Source organism: Dreissena polymorpha, unplaced genomic scaffold (genome assembly GCF_020536995.1).
Source record: "Dreissena polymorpha isolate Duluth1 unplaced genomic scaffold, UMN_Dpol_1.0 chrUn007, whole genome shotgun sequence".
Classification (NCBI taxonomy): Eukaryota; Metazoa; Mollusca; class Bivalvia; order Myida; family Dreissenidae; genus Dreissena; species Dreissena polymorpha.
The window spans coordinates 487322-507260 of record NW_026273321.1 but is presented as its reverse complement, the minus strand read 5'-3'; the positions used below and the strand labels follow the sequence as shown (position 1 = coordinate 507260).

Sequence of the window (19939 nt, the reverse complement as noted above, 5' to 3'; positions counted from 1 at the left end):
GCTCTCCTGCAGGTATATGTTGGTCTATATAGGACATTCTGAGCCTTCACAGCTCTCCTACAGGTACATTTTGGTCTAGATAAGACACTCTGAGCCTTCACAGCTCTCCTGCAGGTACATGTTGGTCTATATAGGACATCCTGAGCCTTCACAGCTCTCCTACAGGTACATTTTGGTCTTGATAAGACACTCTGAGCCTTCACAGCTCTCCTGCAGGTACATTTTGGTCTATATAGGACATCCTGAGCCTTCACAGCTCTCCTACAGGTACATTTTGGTCTAGATAGGACACTCTGAGCCTTACAGCTCCCCTACAGGTACATGTTGGTCTAGATAAGACACCTTGAGCCTTCACAGCTCTCCTACAGGTAATGTAGGTCTAGATAAGACATCCTGAGCCTTCACAGCTCTCCTGCAGGTACATGTTGGTCTAGATAGGACATCCTGAGCCTTCACAGCTCTCCGTCTGGTACATGTTGGTCTAGAAAGACACTCTGAGCCTTCACAGCTTCCTTTCAGGTACATGTTGGTCTAGATAGGACACTAAGTCTTCACAGCTCTCCTACAGGTACATGTTGGTCTAGATAGGACATTCTGAGCCTTCACAGCTCCCTTTCAGGTACATGTTGGTCTAGATAGGACAATCTGAACCTTCACAGCGCTCCTACAGGTACATTTTGGTCTATATAGGACATCCTGAGCCTTCACAGCTCTCCTACAGGTACATGTTGGTCTAGATAAGACACTCTGAGCCTTCACAGCTCTCCTACAGGTACATGTTGGTCTATATAGGACATCCTAAGCCTTCACAGCTCTCCTACAGGTACATGTTGGTCTAGATAGGACACTCTGAGCCTTCACAACTCTCCTACAGGTACATGTTGGTCTAGATAAGACACTCTGAGCCTTCACAGCTCTCCTTCAGGTACATGTTGGTCTATAAAGGACACACTGAGCCTTCACAGCTCTCCTACAGGTACATGTTGGTCTAGATAGGACACTCTGAGCCCTCACAGCTCTCCTACAGGTACATGTTGGTCTAGAAAGGACATCCTGAGCCTTCACAGCTCTCCTACAGGTACATGTTGGTCTATATAGGACACTCTGAGCCGTACAGCTCTCCTACAGGTACATGTTGGTCTAGATAGGACACTCTGAGCCTTCACAGCTCTCCTACAGGTACATGTTGGTCTATATAGGACATCCTGAGCCTTCACAGCTCTCCTACAGGTACATGTTGATCTTTATAGGACATCCTGAGCCTTCACAGCTCTCCTACAGGTACATGTTGGTCTAGATAGGACACTCTGAGCCTTCACAGCTCTCCTACAGGTACATGTTGGTCTAGATAGGACACTGAGCCTTCACAGCTCCCTTTCAGGTACATGTTGGTCTAGATAGGACACTCTGAGCCTTCACATCTCTCCTACATGTACATGTTGGCCTAGAAAGGACACTGAGCCTTCACAGCTCTCCTACAGGTACATGTTGGTCTAGATAGGACACTCTGAGCCTTCACATCTCTCCTACAGGTACATGTTGGCCTAGAAAGGACACTGAGCCTTCACAGCTCTCCTACAGGTACATGTTAGTCTATATAGGACATCCTGAGCCTTCACAGCGCTCCTACAGGTACATGTTGGTCTAGATAGGACACTCTGAGCCTTCACAGCGCTCCTACAGGTACATGTTGGTCTAGATAGGACACTCTTAGCATTCACAGCTCTCCTACAGGTATTTGTTGGTCTAGGTAAGACACTCTGAGCCTTCACAGCTCTCCTACATGTACATGTTGGTCTAGGTAAGACACTCTGAGCCTTTTCTGAGTCTCTTTCTTGGCCTTGTGTAAAAGCAGACTCAAGTCTGGAAAAAAAGTAGGGATGCAAGAGGTTAATTAAATCATTAACTGGTTAACCTTTTTCCATAACTGGTTATTAACCGGTTAACCAAAATGCCTTAAGTAGTTAAAATGATTAAAGTACGTAAAAAATGTCATACCGCTCGAACTGCTCTTTAGAAGTAAAAGTCATTTCATATTAAAATCGCTTGCCTTGATAACATGGCAGTTTCTTAATAAAATGTATTATATCATTTATTTTAATAATTTTGTAAATGTTTGCTATATATTTTATTTATTTTTCCTGCATAAATGCAAAGGAGTAAAAAATTAAAGAACTACACAATGTTCATTTTCACGTGTTATTAACTTATTTTTGGTTGGGCCGCTTATATAACGTTTGCGTCGTTTCGCTCACAAAAATGGTATGTTCCTTCTTTTTAATTTTTGAATCTCAAATTAGGTTAATATAGAAATGTTTTTTCCCTTTTGATTCAACGTAAAGTGGGTCATGTGTGTTCAAGGAATCCGCATATCTTCTTATTCCATATTTGCATATTGTTGTTTGCATTTTAGCGTCTGTAGCCAAAGTATTATGGTTTGATGTTCATTATACAATTACAAAATGTGGGTAAAATCAGGGACCTATATTGTTTGTATAGGTCCCTGGTAAAATAAAGGACAGGAATGCAAATTAAATTAATTTTGAACAAAATGTAAGTTGAATATTTTATATAATCAGTACATTTATTTTATAGCGAAGTAACCAAGTATTGTGATCGCAAATACTGATAGTTACGTATGTTTGTTAACGTACCTTAGCGCGCAAATATTAAGCAATAACACAAATACTAATTCAACGGGTTTTTTTTGTGTTTTTTTTTAATATTTATGCCCCCCTTCGAAGAAGAGGGGGTATATTGTTTTGCACATGTCGGTCCGTCCACCAGGTGGTTTCCAGATGATAACTCAAGAACGCTTAGGCCTTGGATCATGAAACTTCATGGGTTCATTGATCATGACTGGCAGATGAATGAGATGATCCCTATTGATTTTCAGGTCACTAGGTCAAAGGTCAAGGTCACAGTGACTCAAAACAGTAAAACGGTTTCCGGATGATAACTCAAGAATGCTTAGGCCTTGGATCATGAAACTTCATAGGTACATTGATCATGACTGGCAGATAACCCTATTGATTTTCAGGTCACTAGGTCAAAGGTCAAGGTCACAGTGACTCGAAACAGTAAAATGGTCTCCGGATGATAACTCAAGAATGCTTATGCCGAGGATCATGAAACTTCATAGGAACATTGATCATGACTGGCAGATGACCCCTATTGATTTTCAGGTCACTAGGTCAAAGGTCAAGGTCACAGTGACTCGAAACAGTAAAATTGTTTTCGGATGATAACTCAAGAATGCTTATGCCTAGGATCATGAAACTTCATAGGTACATTGATATTGACTGGCAGATGACCCCTACTTATTTTTAGGTCACTAGGTCAAAGGTCAAGGTCATAGTGAATCGAAATAGTAAAATGGTTTCCGGATTATGACTCAAGAATGCTTACGCCTAGGATCATGAAACTTCATAGGTACATTGATCATGACTGGCAGATGGCCTCTATTGATTTTCAGGTCACTAGGTCAAAGGTCAAGGTCACAGTGACTTGAAACAGTAAAATGGTTTCCTGATGATAACTCAAGAATAATTAGGCCTAGGATCATGAAACTTCATAGGTAAATTGATTATGACGGGCAGATGACCCCTATTGATTTTCAGGTCACTAGGTCAAAGGTCAAGGTCACAGTGACAAAAAACGTATTCACACAATGGCTGCCACTACAACTGACAGCCCATATTTCATTCATTGTATGTGTGTCCAAAAAACTTTAAACTTGGTTAAAGTTTGATTACTTTTGCAATATTGAAGATAGCAACTTCATATTTGGCATGCATGTGTATCTCACTGAGCTGCACATTTAGAGTGGTGAAAAGTCAAGGTCATCCTTCAAGGTCAAAGGTCAAATATAATTGTATTTTTCTTTCCTAAAACTTTAACCCATTTATGCCTAGTGGACTCTCCCAAATTGGATCAATTTATCATGACTGGTAGATGACCCCTATTGATTTTCAGATCACTAGGTCAAAGGTCAAGGTCACAGTGACAAAAAACGTAATCACACAATGGTTTCCACTACAACTGACAGCCCATATGGGGGGCATGCATGTTTTACAAACAGCCCTTATTTTAATTGATGTTTAATTTTTAATTAATGTAAAGTTAATAATTTACTTTCTTAAATAAAACTTGCATGGGACAGTAATTGTGGAATCGTTGAACGTAAATTATAATAATGATATTAATTTCTGATAAACAAAAATGACATTAACTGGACAAGATTTTAACTACGAATGCAATTCCTGATAAAATTGTTACTTATAAACACGGTATTTTCGCGAGCAATCAGTGTTAACAACTATCAAAATAAGTCATTCAATGTCTCAACTGTTTTTTATTGTGAGTTCAATAAACGTGTCAATTGCGTCTTCGCTAATAGCTCCCACTCCCCGCAGTTCGCTAGTTAAATTTTCGCGAGTCAAACACAACAATAGTGTCAGTTATCAAAACGTACCCCCTATTTGTTATAAGAAAGGTATTGATTTATTACTTTATTACTTTGATTGTTGACACGTTAATTATTACCGTCGATGGTGCGTCATGTTGTTCTAACTAGTTGCCAGCGCAAGTTGGCAGTATGTCACGCGCAAAAAGTAAAATTGTACGAATTATTCCATGAAAAAAGCATAACCAAATATTTTTTCCAGGTTAATCTTTTCTCGAAAATGTTATACGGTTAACTGGTCATTTCGGTAGGTTAACCTGTTAACTGGTTAACCTCTTGCATCCCTAAAAAAAGTCAAATAGCTTCTGTTATGCCTTCAATAGATCAAGCATTTCACTATGTTTTCAAGAATTCTACTGGACTTCTTGCAGTTATACCTATTTAAGCTTGGCTGCTAGGAAAATGAGGTTTCATCCAAGTGAGTAAGTGTTGTCCCAGATCAGCCTTCGCAGTCTGCACAAGTTAATTATTGAAGAGAAGAAGAGACTGAGAAGAGACTCCTTTCAAAGAAAAATACAATATAAGAAAGTGTCATGCTTGTGCAGACTGCACAGTTTTATCTAGGATGACACTGTACACATGTATTGAACCCCGTTTTCATCAAACTTACTGATATATCTTGTATACAAATGTCTGGTATTTTCGTATGTGTATTTCAGACCGATGAGTCCCAAGGCTCCCCCACTTCCTCCTGGTCTGGGCCTTCTACGAGAGAGGCACATGGAAGAAGATGAACCAGAGTCTGCAAAAACAAAAGGAGGCAAAAAGACACCCACCCGCAAAACACCATCCCAAACCCCCACAAAGACCACACCAAGAAAAACACCATCCCTACCTGCATTCAATGAAAATGGAAATGCAAAGCAGAAAACGCCATCCCCTGGCCCAGGAAAGAAAACCCCATCACCAAAGGCAGGGTCTCCTCAAGGGCAAGAAAGGTCAGCCCCCTCCCCTGGTGGGCGACTCTCAAAACAGGGGTCAAAGGGCCAAGTGTTCAGGGGCTCCAATAAGGAGGTGAATGTGTCACAGGAAGAGGAGCCCAGGGCTTTCTCTCAGGCACATGAGGACCCTGTTACCCAGGTGGAAGTGGAGGCAGATGCTGATACCGACCAGAGATAGAAGAAAAAATACACATTTGCAAATGAGCCGTATGTGAGGAACAGGATTTCTGACAAAGAAGAAGTTGTAGAAATAATAGGCAAACGCCTGATTTATTATGACACTAGATAAAAAAGATTTGATTTTGTGGGAGGAACTTATGACATTTGTTTGAGACTATTTTAACAATCCCAATCCCTATGTTGGGAATGAGACTCTTAGATCCAGACTTAGAAGAATTTTATGAATCATGGGTTTTGTTGGGTTGCGGTGTATGAACATTACACAATCAGAGGTGAATGTTAAATATGTTTAAGATGTTTTTATGCTTTTTTGTTTTCATTTTGTGCTGATGAATTCTGTGATTTCTTGCTGCCAATGTAAGATTTTCGGTTCACTTCTCATCAAAAAGACATCATAATGTTTCAGTCATGTATTGAATATATTACCACAATGCTGTGAGATTATTGACTAATTTGTGTTGGTTCACCAAAAATATATCTTTGATACTGTATTCCCGCATTTTTCTGTTTTGCCCAAAGGAATAAAAATACATTATAACCATAAGAACTTTTACATTCATTTATAATGTGTTTTTTTAGTATTTTCAATTAAATTTATTTTAACTATGGACTGCTGATATTGCGATATGATTATCATATGTTCTAAAAATCTGTTTATTTAACAATTACACCATGATATATTTTTTTTTTATTTACAATTTTTGAGAATAATACTTCAATGTTTAATTACGTTATCCAGAATAACTCATGATGTTATAATGTTGTATTTATACTTATGTGGAATTGTAATTTATTGTGTTATTGATTTAAAAACCAGTAGAAGCATGATTATTGTGTGCCAATATTATGTTAGTAAGAAAGCTAAACTTGAAATGCTTGACCTTTCACAACATTCCGTCCAGTTCATTGAATTGTTAAAGGATATTAGTGTGAATTTAGATATTTGCAACAAGTTACTTTATTACGTGTTATTTTGTGTAATAAAATTTTTAAAAAAGTGTACTTTTGTGTTTCATGGAAGTCTATATGTGCCTCATTCTGGGAAAACAGGGCTTAATGTATGTGTGAAAAGTTCTTCAGATCAGTTTTCCGAGAACATGGCTCATGTGGTACAAAGGCAAATTCAGGCAAAACTGAAGAAAGGATATAGCAAATATTTCTGCAAGATGTTCAGTGGTATCTCAGCGCAAAGGTTGCCAAATTACACAAACTCAACCAAATAGGTTATATTACAGTAATTTATTGAGAGCCTCTAAATAAATCAACACAGTTGACTAGAAGACCTGTGTTCAATTCAAGACATGATATTCTTTTTTACATAATTAGAGGGAAAGCTTTGATGTTTAACTAAGAATAACAGTTATGATTAAAAAGAGATTTGTTCACAGACATGTCATTACATGTCTTAAATAGCTAGATTTAAATATAAGAACATATGAGATCAAGTATATTAACTCAAAAAGAATTTAAGAAACAAAGGAAAAAAGTCAGGCCCCCACCACCATCTCAAACTCCTGATGATGGTGGGCATAAGAAAATTGGCCATAGGGTGGGAAGACATGCATATTAACTTCATTCAGGGACAAAGGATATTAGGGCAGGGTGGGCCTTGGCTAGTACTTTACATATTAGTTAAAGCAAGCCAGGTATTTAGCCGTTCACACATTTGTACAAGCAAAGAGCATGTAACACATGTTAGCACAAGCCGACAAAGCAGCCATGGATTAACACCGTCATACAAGTAAGCCAGGTATTTAGCCGTTCACACATTTGTACAAGCAAAGAGCATGTAACACATGTTAGCACAAGCCGACAAAGCAGCCATGGATTAACACAGTCATACAAGTAACATCTAGCGTGTAAATGAGGCAGACACATACCTTTAAAAGCCAGGCAGTTGGCCAGTGCTAAACACACAATTAAAAGCAAGCCAGACACCAAGAGCCTAAAACATAGAATAAGTATTAGTTGAAGCGGCCCAGTGTGTAACATAATTTTAAATGTAGCAAGGCATCCAGCAATAACATATAAATTTGTAAAAGCTGGTTCAACAGCCAGTGCGTAACACTTAAGTTAAAGCCAGTCAGGCACCCAGCACATTTATTAGCAAAAAGTCCAGCTCGTAACATATCAGCATATAAGCAAAAACTGGCAAGGTGGCCAGCACATAACACATATAAACAAAAGCCACATGAGTAAAGTTGGCCTGGGGGTAATAAATTAGTTAAAGGCAGCCAGTCTGTAATGTATTTTGCTAGAAATCAGCCGGCTTGTAAAAACATAAGTTTAAAAACTGTATGCAGCCATTATATAACAAATATCAGAAGATTCTGGCCAGGCAGCTTGCTAATAATACATATAAGTACAAGATAAGTATTAACCTGCTTATATATTTAGAAAAAAAGTAACAATAATGTATATTTCTATATTAAATTATTATTTAAGGGATAGTATAAAGCTGTTTTTATTGTATCAAAATCAGTAATATTATAGATATGATTTAATTAATACATTAAGTCACTAAATTACAATTATATGCACACTGATTCATCTTCTGTAGGAGTAATACAAATACTGAATATTCAGTTCAATGTCAAATCAATACATATACTGAATATTCAATTCAATCTCACAGCAGCACATACTGAGTATTCAGTTCAATGTCACAGCAATACACATACTGAGTATTCAGTTCAAGGTCACAGCAATACACATACTGAGTATTCAGTTCAATGTCACAGCTAATACACATACTGAGTATTCAGTTCAAGGTCACTGCAATACACGTACCTAATATTCAGTTCAATGTCAAATCAATACATATACTGAATATTCAGTTCAAGGTTTAAGCAATACCCATACTGAATAATCAGTTCAAGACAAAAGCCATACACATACTGAATATTCAGTTCAGTGAGGGACAAAAATGGGAGCATACTGTTCTTACCGCATTTCGTACTTCTATTATAAGATGCGAAGAAGTGGACGCCCAATGACGTCTGGTAAAAGAAAAAAAGACCATCCTGACGAAACAAATTTAGGAACGCTTTGGACCCTCTGGGATCGATACAGTGACCCTATATAAGTATGTAAATAAAAAAACAATAGATTGTATCATTTCGTAAGGGTTATCGATTTTCAAAATATGTAAATGAAACCATTTTCGTGAAATTTCAGTTTCCATTAAATTGTCGATTAAAAAAATGTTTGTAGTAAAAAATAAAGGAAAAATGATTCTTCAAAATATTATTGAATGTGTTCTTTTATGTTACGCACAAATTTTACACTTATATGCATAACAAATGCATAATAATGAGGGGTGTATCGTTCAAATCAAATCAAATAAATTTTATTTTGAGTCGGCAAAGACAGTAACAAATAACATAAGCTGCAAAGCTTTTGCAGAACCGAATATACAACAAATGTAAACAGTAAAACAAGGGTAAAAAAGCTAGATATAAGAAAGACACATTTACATGGATATAGAAATACAAATACAACATCAAACAATACAGTTTAAGGCATACAATCTAATTTACTTGACAAATTTCTAACTTTCCTGCTGGTATTGCACTAGAAGGGGAAATGAAAGACATTGTACTATCATCATCATGGCACGCATGTGGTTAAATATATTTAAAACAGTTAAATATAAGTGTATAGATTTGCTGGACCAGCAGCAGAGTCAAATGCAAAAGGTTATGTATAATGTACCGGAAGTAATAAGGCATGAATTGAGACCAAAAGCAATATGCATATACAAACACAAATAAAACATATGAAAGTTTAAAAGCTGTGAAGGAAGCTGCTGATCTATTCCTGTGGATAGGACTAAAAACTGCAATAAGAGCTAGGAATTAAAAAACTGAGCGCAAAAAGAAACACAAAAGTGGGACAAGATAAAATGTATCTAAGAACGAATATCACCTCAAATCAGATTTGGGGTGAACTGATCAGCAGCTTTCTCACCATAAAACAAGTAACATTGCGAAAAACAAAACAGCTGTGAGCACAAGTAACATAGCGACAAACAAAACAACTATGAGCAGGCACAGGCAAAACCAATATTCTAAAGCAAAAATAAGATAAAGCACAAAAATAAGGACAGCACAAGAAACCAATGAACAAAGCAAACCAATATACTAAAGCAAAAATAAGATACAAAAGCAAAAAAATAAAAATAAGGATAGCTACAGCAACCATAACAAAGCAACAGAAACAGTGTGGCATGCCGCTCCAGATCTGTGTGCCAGGTATGCGCGCCTATGTGACGTTGCATGCTGAGCATTTACATTCTTTGCCATTCCAGTGCGAAATAAAGCTCTTAAATTGATTAAAATTACTTGCTTTTCTGAAGCTTTCTGGCAAAGAATTCCACAGAACTGGAGCCGCATGCCAGGAAATGTTGCTACCGAACTTTTTATTCAATTTTATCTGTATTACTTTTACAGCAAAAATGCCAAGTTAGAGGGCAAAAACTAAAATTTGATAGAACAAAGGAATGAAAAATGGTCAGTCTACTTAAGCGACAGAGGTTTTTCCCTATTCTTTTCAAGATATTAAGTTGCTGCGCTGCCTTACTGCATATACTACTAATATGATTATCAAAATTTAAGTTGGAGTCCAAGTTTACACCAAGAAGTTTGACTACATCATCACATTTTATATTTGCATTTCTTATATTAAAAGAGGGATTTTTTGAAGAAGTTCTTTTCCCTACAGCCATGGCTTGAAACTTGTCGTGATTGGCTTGCATACAGTTAAAAGTAAACCAATCTATTAGAATATTGCTCTCTTCTTGTAAAACTTTGACAAAATTTGAGGTACAGTACGAAAGTGTGTTGTTGTCTGCATAGTTATAAAGTGTACCCATATGAATGAAGTAAAATATATCATTTATAAATTCATTAAATAGAAGAGGCCCAAGTATAGAGCCCTGTGGCATGCCCTTGATAATGTGAGCCCATGAACTTACCGAGCTACCAATTTGATTTGTTGTTTTTTATGGGACAGGTAAGATGTTAAAAGGTCAATAGAGGATTTGGACAGGTCGTAACATTTTAATATACATAAGAGAATATCATGAGATAGGCAATCGAAGGCCTTCGATAGGTCCATGAGAACAGCAGTGACATATTGGTTAGAGTCTCATGCATATTTCCAATCCTCGACAAGTTTCAATAGAGTGGTTTCCATGCCCTTTTCTGAATGCACATAAGAATTTATTGAAAATGTTATCAAAATGTAATGTAAGTTGATTTGCAAGAACTTTTTCATTTTTTTTTTGAAGGAGCTGGTAGGATGCTCACAGGTCTATAGTTGGACTTTTCAAGGGGGTCGTTTTTCTTGTATACTGGAGTTACCTGTGCTTGCTTAAGTATATCCGGAAAAATTCCGGTATCAATAGAGTTATCTATAAAATGTGTATAGAAAGGGACCAGTGACTGCGAACCTAATTTAAGTAGTTTAATAGATATTTTATCAATGCCGGTAGCTTTTTTAGCATTAAATTTCTTTAAAATACTTGAAACTGTGGATTGTTTAACGTGCGAAAAATTAAAACAATCTTGAGAGATATTCTGTCCAAGAATTTTATTGATACTAAGATGGTTATTTTCATCAAAAATAAAATCTTTTCCAATATTTTTCCCAACATTTATATAAAAGTCATTGAAAATATCAGCTACTTCACTGTTATCTGACAAAGTTTTTTGGTTTTCATTCAATATAATTTTACTCCGATTATTTTTTGACTTATTTGACATATAAGGCTTGATTGTATCCCAAAAGTCCTTAGATTTGCAGCCACCAGTACACCTTTCATGAAAATAGTTATTTATAGATTTACGTTTCAATTTGTTTACAAGATTTCTGTGTTTTCCATACTGTTCCCACGATTTTGAACTTTAATCTTTAGAGTATTTGTGAAAAGACATTTTTTTATTGTAGATATAGATTTCCTTAATTCTTTATTCATATAAGGTAGCTGAACAGGTTTTCTGTATGATTGTTTGAATGGAGCATGTTTATTCATAATTTCAACAACATCATTTTCAAATGTGCTGTACACTGAATCTAAGTTTTTCGAATCACATGCATATCTGCCAATATTTAAATTACAAAGGTCTTCATTGTATGCTTCAATATTGAAATTTTTGAAACTCCTGTATGTAATTTTATGTTTTTCATTCCTAGGAACAGTATTGTTAATGACAGTGCTTATCATATTATGAAAGTCACTAATGCTAGTTGAGAAATTTAAAGTTTAATTACATAGCTTTTTACTGTTTGTCAGAATGACATCTAATAGGGATGGTGTACAGCCCTTTTTAAAACATGTAGGATTTTTTATAATATTGGTCAAGTTAAAAATTTCTAAGATATCTGTTAAAAATTTGCTTTTGGTTTCACAGCAATCGTTAAAAAATAAGGGGCGAGTCCTTATGAAATAAGACAATCTCTTGCACGACGGTAACACAGGTATTGGGCGCGTGGCCGAGTCACTTTAACACTATCAATATGTCTTAAAAATAAAAATAAAAAAATAAAAAAATCTGATATAATATATATTAACATTATATCAGATTTTTCGGCTTAAGCTGTATTAAGCCAGCTTTTCACCCTGACTTGACCTTTGTAAGTGTCCAATAATATTCAAATAAAATTTCCCGCGGCTAGGTACGAATGAATACACTTCATTTATTCCATTGGCTGATTTGAGTATAACACCAGAACATTGGAAACATATCCGCGTCTTTGTAACACTGTTTTACTGCATGAAACAATTTTATCTCTAATTAAAAGGCTCAATAGATAGAAAAGTTTTACAATCAATTTTCGACATAAATACAGTTTGTGCGTTCACCTTTTATTTTCAGAGAATTTCCAGCGCAAAAGCGTTTATACTAAAGGCTATATTCTCATATTTAGACTTACTTGCATTGCATTTCAACCCGCGAGGTTTCGGGTCAATTCGCGGCCAGTTTGTGAAAGTCATAGTTTATATACCGTTCATCACCGTAGTTGGCAGAATGGGTTGCGATCTTTTCATTGAAGGAAAAAATTGGAATCTATGCTATTTTTGTCTGATGGAGTAAATAGTTCGTTTAGTCGCTTTGTCGATATATCAATATTTTAGTCACAGCTGTTGCCTTGGTCGTGTACAGTTGGCGTAAACAAGCCGTCGTTTCAGCAGCAGAATTGTTACCTAACTTTAATGCATTGCATTCCAATCCGCAAGGTATCAAGGTCAGTTTGCGGTCAGTTGCAGAAATCTTTACATAAACGCCGTCTCGTAAACTTTGTGCACTTGAAGTCTGTTTTGATCAGAAAGATACTAAATAAAGATATTCGGCGATATTATTGTGGTATGTCAATCATCGATTTTTAATATGTTTTCAACATTTGCATGATCAGGACCAATTTTGATAAAATTAATTAGAAATATTTATCCATTTAGACCAGTTTATTAAGCATGAGCACAATCACAGGTGGTTAGCGTGTGGCTATGATATTAATTAGTGAAAACATCATTTTGAATGATAAATAATCATATTATAACGAAAAATTAACTTTTCTGAAAAAAAATATTTCACTATCAAATATATATATAACAAGGTATGCAACTCAAAATCAGCCCAAAACGGGGTGCATCGCTTTGAACAGCCATATCTTCATCAATTTTGCAGCGATTTTCACGATCTCGGTCTTATTCAACGCAGAAATGAATTTCCTTTCTGGAAATGTATATGTCTTGCAATATTTTTACAAATGCTGGGTCAACTTTTAAGAAATAACACGATACACAACACGCATGACCCAGTTGACAGTGATCATGTATTCTTTATGAATGAAATCTCCAGTTGTAAAGACACACCTCCGCATTGGACCAATGAAATCACTCGTATGTTTAAAATGTCAGTTAGTTGAAATGTATGTAAACAAAGGTTTCAAACGGCGCTGGACAGTTAGTCTTGATGCAGAATGTAACGACAAGAACGGTAATAATGTTTTTTCATACGTTTTATTGAATTATGGTATCGAACTACATGAACTTTATAGGGAAGTTGCCCTTTACTCCGTGAAGATTTCAGTCTTAAAGACAGCATGATCACTGTCAACTGGGTCATGCGTGTTGTGTATCGTGTTATTTCTTAAAAGTTGACCCAGCATTTGTAAAAATATTGCAAGACATATACATTTCCAGAAAGGAAATTCATTTCTGCGTTGAATAAGACCGAGATCGTGAAAATCGCTGCAAAATTGATGAAGATATGGCTGTTCAAAGCGATGCACCCCGCTTTGGGCTGATTTTGAGTTGCATACCTTGTTATATATATATTTGATAGTGAAATATTTTTTTTCAGAAAAGTTAATTTTTCGTTATAATATGATTATTTATCATTCAAAATGATGTTTTCACTAATTAATATCATAGCCACACGCTAACCACCTGTGAGCACAATAATTCACTATACTATAATTATGCAATTAAATAAGATTCGAGTATTGCCGGCTGACCTATATGCACTCGTTTATTTTCATGTTTCTTGTGTTTTTCTATTCTGTAAATATAGATATCTGAGTAATAATAGGCCAGTTCATTGTTATTGTTTTGATTCCTGATTTTCGCGCATGCGCAATGCACTGGTAGTCAAAAGCATTGCTCACACCTAACGCAAAGCATATGGATAACGAGACTTGTTTAGTCAATAAATCGGAAAGAAACTAAAAAAAACAACACCTAAATAATATTTAACAAATATAATATTTAGTGCCAAAATAATGCATTAACACATTTATTTGCATTTTAAAAGAACGCGTCATTAGCATCAAAGTAATTAAGATTGTCTGAAGACTGAACGACAGACAATTCGACACAACAAAGAGCTATATGCATTAGCCGTATAATTATTCGCAGAAAAGCTTCAATAAAAATAATGATACATATAATTGTAAAATTATAATAATTGCATGCGTAAACTAGAGTAATAAAAAAATAGTGATAGCTAGAATGTGTCAGTTTTCATTGAAAATAAACGTACTACAAAGTCCTATTAAAAGCGAAGTTCATGACGGTATGTACATGTAATTTTAATTTGGATGGGTGTTGTTAGAGAAAGACTTGAGGAATATTAACATTCAACTGAAAAACACAACCTCACATGATGCAACTTGAACTGTGTATTCATGTATTTTGTAAACTCGTTACTAGTGATCGAGTATGAGTGACAACTATCTAACATTTAACACACACAAACACACACAACATAATATATATACATATATAATATAATATATACATATTGTTTCATTATTATTTACCCCCATTGATGTCAAACGTAATTTCTTGTTTTTATGATGTATTTCGTGCATTGCCGTAACATTACATCTTCATACGGAATGACGTATTTATAATTAACCGATGCCCGCTAAATACGTTAAATATTTTTTATTTACATTGTATAATTCATAAATACTTTATTTTTTATAAATAAAACGGGCTTGTATCTTTACTGTGTTCAATTTCCGATAATCTATAGACTTCAAATTTGTACAATAGGTACCGTTACATATCTAATTTAAGCAACTGTTAAGTATGTCGGCGGTAAATTTATTCAACCAAATGCCTAGTTACTTAATACTACCAGAATGAAGACATGGTGGCATCATCAATTGTGTTTAATGACCAGACTGCCATCTGCCACCTAGTGTTATTTATGACACCATGTTGTTAGTTAGGTCTGGACAATATCTGATCAAAACGAGATAATCGGATTAGGCAGAACAAAGGGGCAATTAAACACAGGAATACAAAGGCTTAAACGATTTTAAGATTGATGCAAACAATCAAATGAAAACTATTGCATTTTATTTAATTAAATGTTTATTTAATGTGTCAACATGTTAGTTTTCCCGGACCAGGGTATAGGTCCCTGCCCAGACAAATACCATTATGGTTAATTTGTTAATGTTTTTTATTTGGAATTGATCTATTTATTCATTGTGTTCAATCTTATTTGTTTCAGTAACGTAAAACAACTTGTTGGCATGTTGAAAAATAAAATCTAAATATAATCGCTTAAATATAACCGATCACGCTCTATTTCTCCCCATTGATTGTATCTTTCTTTTGACTACCAATATAGCCCGGATGTAAACACGCAGGTGCGCGTGACGTCACGCGTGAACTGGTCTATATCGCATAAAGCAAAATAAGCCACGAAATCTGGCGCAACACCCCGTAATTGATTTGCTTGTGATGTAGCTAAGAAATGCGCAGAAAAAAGGCATCCGCTACTTTTTATATCATAGAGATAACTTTTGATCGTTCATAAACATCGACCACAATCAACGCCGTATATCTTTTTTAAAGATATTTCTTGTTTTAAATATTTTTTTCATGAAAAAGTTGCTTTATGACATATTGTTAGTGTTAAAGTGACTTGGCCACGCGCCCAATACCTGTGGACGGTAACAGTCCATTACATTCATGTATGCGAGTGTAAAGAACGACAACGCAAACGGGAGATTGTGACGAAGTTCTTGAGCAGACAAACTGGAAATTTCATTTTAAATCGTGTATTGTAACCTATTTGCAGACGGAAAAATCTTTAATCTCAAACATAACAGAGCGTTTTGATATTGCCGATCTTTTATTTTATTTTATTACCTCATGATAAAAGCACAAATAATAATTGAGTAGTTGCTGAAAATTCAAACTTTAATATTTGCCACAAGTGAAGTCATGCGGTCGACGGTTTGGGTTAGAGACTAATAACAAAAACATTAAGGGAAAGATGGCCGCCGTAGAAGGTCGGCTGTCACCTTCTTACATCAAAGAATTTGAAGAAGAAGCTTTAGATCCGCGTATCCAGGTGCTTTTTATACTTAATTGATTTAAATAAGCGGATATTTCAGATCGGCCATGAGACTTGTTAAATATAAGCAACAATCTTTTCAAGCAAATGTAAATCGACGAAACCAAGTCAATAATCATCAACTAGCAACCACCAGATATTTTTAATGTTAACATAATCAATGGCAAATTATACATTTTCTTAAATAATTAATGAATACTAATCAAAAATATACACTTTGTACCCTACACGTTAAAGAGTAAACGTTTAAATATAGAATAAAAATTGCAAAATTCAGGGGAGGTAATGAATGGATATACATTTCTGAAAGAAAATCTTAACCCCATATTAAAAAGTACTATATATTTGTTTATATGACAGAATTAAAGATTGCATTAACATATTTTACATATATTAAACATTTCACACAGAGAAGGAAACCCGGTTGGCTGCAACAGTGCTGTATACGAGTTATTTAGAACATTCCCCTTCTGGATTGCACGCTGTAATGAATTGAAATGCACATTTTTTAATGATAATAATGAAAAATATTGTGTCTTTTTTGCAAAATAAATACATCATTAAGAAAATATAATGTAATAATATAATAATTTTAAGTGCATAATTGTCTTATGAGTATGTAATTTATTATACCTGCACAATGTAATTTCATGACATGAAAGTTCATTTATATGACATTTTGTGACAAACCATTTTTTCAAATGGTTATATATGTACAATAAATAGCACATGCTAATCAGGGAAGATGCTTTCCGCTTTTATTGTATTTTTCGTTTAAAGATCTCTCCTCTTAACAAAAATCCAATTTTGGTAGAAATTGTCGTGCCTGATGAGCCTTTTCGGACTCCACAGGCTAATCTGGGAGGACACTATGCACATGCATACAGGGTTTTTTTGGCCCGATTTTATAGCCGAAATTCGGCTATGTTCCCAATCCCAAAAAGTATACTTTTTTCCCAAAATGTGGCAAAAAATTCCCAATTTCCAAAAAAAAAAAAAAAAAAAAAGGATTTTTTTTTTAGAAAGTGTCTAATGCGTATTTTTATCTTTATTTTAATTCAATTACATCTAACAAAGTATTATATGATTTTGTTCTTTTAATTTTAATGATTATAAAGAGTTATAGCAAATTTAGTATTTCCCTAATCAGTGGACTTTTCATTTGGAATAAAAAGGCTAATGAATTTTTTTTCCCAATTCCAAAGCCATGGGCTATCTTCCCAAAAAGTGGGGAAAAAACCCTGGCATAAAGCTCATTTTTCCAGATTGAGGCTCATATAAAAATTTTTTTTAAATAATAACATTGTGTACATAATTCGAAAAATGGGACTGTGAAAATACTAATGTAAATAATATACACTAAATATATCTATATCAATAATACCTCATTTGTCTACACTGTTTCTTAGTCTCCGATCACCATAGGATGGAATATAAAAATAATAATCCTGAAATAGAGATAAAAATTAAATTATACATGGTTTTACTTTATCCCAAAGTACTGCTGCATTAATTATGATTACAAATATTGAAAATGAAATAAACATTTAATACGTTTCGATTCATTTAAATACAATTTAAATGCAATAATTATAGAGATGAAATATGTATAAGCAATACTATATGATTACCAAATACATGTATTTGCAAACAATGACATTGAAAAACAACCATAACCTTATTTTGCATTATTTAACAAATTGAACTGTGAGTTTAATGTTTGTTGATGATAGTTAGAAAGAATGAAAAAGGCATTTATATCATGTGAATGTGAAAAATGTTTATCCATTTCAGTGCTTAATTGCTCCAATGAGACCACAATACTGATGTTATTGCTGTGTGTTGATGAAAATGAAGTGAACATTGATGTAGTCTTATAATAACTTGTATGATGGCTTACAATCTGCAATCTGCTACTCCTTCCATTGACATTCTATGTAAAATATAACCTCAAAGCACAGACATTTGAAAAAGTATGACATACAGACGGACATACAGACGGAAATGCAATCACTAGATGCCCACCTTGGGGGGCATAAAAATGTAGTCCTGTTAAAAATCACTTTACACTTTTAAACATGTTTACCTTCACCATGGCTTACAAAATATCCTAATGGTGACTGGGACCATTCAACTTCCTGACCACATTCCTCCAGAGGTGGCTGTGTTTCTTTGTCAGATGGCGGCAAAGTTTCGTCTGAATCTGAAATCTTTATTTAAAAAAAGTATTATAACATTGTAATAAATGTGTTAAAACATATGTATTTATTGATAGTTATTAGTTGTATATAGTTACTTTAAATAGTATGAAAATGTGCATGATAATTTATTTAATGTACATACAAGTTATTGTTTCATGTCAAACACAAACAAGTCAATGCGTTAAATAATTTCCTTTCATCTAAATTATGCCATATTTATGTATTAATGTTATGATCAAATCAATATCTTATTTGCTCATTTAATTAAATTAATAATCTTATATCTTTTAAAGAATATAAAATAATTATACCTTCCAAAAATATATATTACATTAATTGTATTGCTTTTCAAACATAGCACTTATACAAACTGTTAAACTATTTAAATTATAAAACAATTTTCTCAAATAATCCTTGCTTTCCCCTTGCTTGCCAGTGTCTGTACCTCTATAACTGCATCACTGCCATCAGTTCCTTCAGAATCATACTCATACAGGTCTTCACTCATAGTTCATTAGTGACTGTGTAATCTATAAAGTATACAAAATTTCAATCAATAGGTATGACTATCTGTATCAATGTCATTTTCAATAATTATGTAAAATAAATGAAATTTGGTACGAATGAAGTTTGGTACAAATCGTCAAATTTTGTTTAATAAATAAAACAGTTATATTCGATTGTTATCCTTAATGTTTACACAAAAACAAGTTCAATGGGTTCAAACAAATAAAAAAACATACACAGGTGTAAGTATTATAATTATATTATTAAACAAACCAATAAACTTCTCAAGTGTTACAGCCAAGTTGTTGTTGTTTGTTTACAATTTAACAGTTACCTCCCTTGTTGTATTTTACCAGGTAATTATAAAATAACAAACATAACATATACGCGCAAAATATTTCAGAATTTTATTTTTTATTATGTAAAGTATACATTTTTCTTCTAAATAAAACTAATAAATACGTAGAATTCGTAATATAACAAATAAATAATTTAAAATGAAAACTTACCATAAAAAATCGGCAAAGAAATCAACGCGATCGCAAAATATGTTGGTCAAATTCTTCAAGTTTGTTCATCGTTTTATTAAATCCACGTACTTTTTATTTGCTAAAAATAAGTTTTCAACGAGTAATTGACGCGTATTTCGGCAACCTACAGTGGGGTCGGTTTTCGTGAATATACAAAAAACTTATCTCCCCTGAATTAGGTAGGTGCGGTGGTTGCTATTATTATCCTCCACTCGACCACTGACCACATATTGTT

General features: G+C 34.3%; 2 protein-coding genes and 1 long non-coding RNA gene across 5 annotated transcripts in view; 2 read left to right on the top strand and 1 right to left on the bottom strand.

The window, feature by feature from the left end:
• Positions 1 to 6588, top strand: part of LOC127863384 (dynein axonemal heavy chain 11-like) — a 157023-nt gene extending 150435 nt beyond the window's left edge. For both annotated transcript variants that reach the window (XM_052402895.1, XM_052402894.1), the window contains one exon: positions 5125 to 6588. In XM_052402895.1, the coding sequence (XP_052258855.1) occupies positions 5125 to 5584 (460 nt within the window). In that variant the 3' untranslated portion in view covers positions 5585 to 6588. The remainder of the gene's footprint in view (positions 1 to 5124) is intronic.
• Positions 6589 to 16372: 9784 nt separating this feature from the next.
• LOC127863391 (SH3 domain-binding protein 5-like) overlaps positions 16373 to 19939 on the top strand; it is a 69356-nt gene continuing 65789 nt past the window's right edge. For both annotated transcript variants that reach the window (XR_008041042.1, XM_052402904.1), the window contains exon 1: positions 16373 to 16463. Coding sequence is in view for 1 of the 2 variants with exons in the window: in XM_052402904.1 (XP_052258864.1) it covers positions 16386 to 16463 (78 nt within the window). In the remaining variant the exon portion in view is untranslated. The remainder of the gene's footprint in view (positions 16464 to 19939) is intronic.
• Positions 17851 to 19620, bottom strand: LOC127863392 (uncharacterized). The gene is made up of 4 exons (XR_008041043.1): positions 19448 to 19620; positions 19113 to 19197; positions 18569 to 18676; positions 17851 to 17914 (listed from the first exon to the last, which is right to left on the bottom strand). It is a non-coding gene; the product is annotated as an uncharacterized LOC127863392 (long non-coding RNA).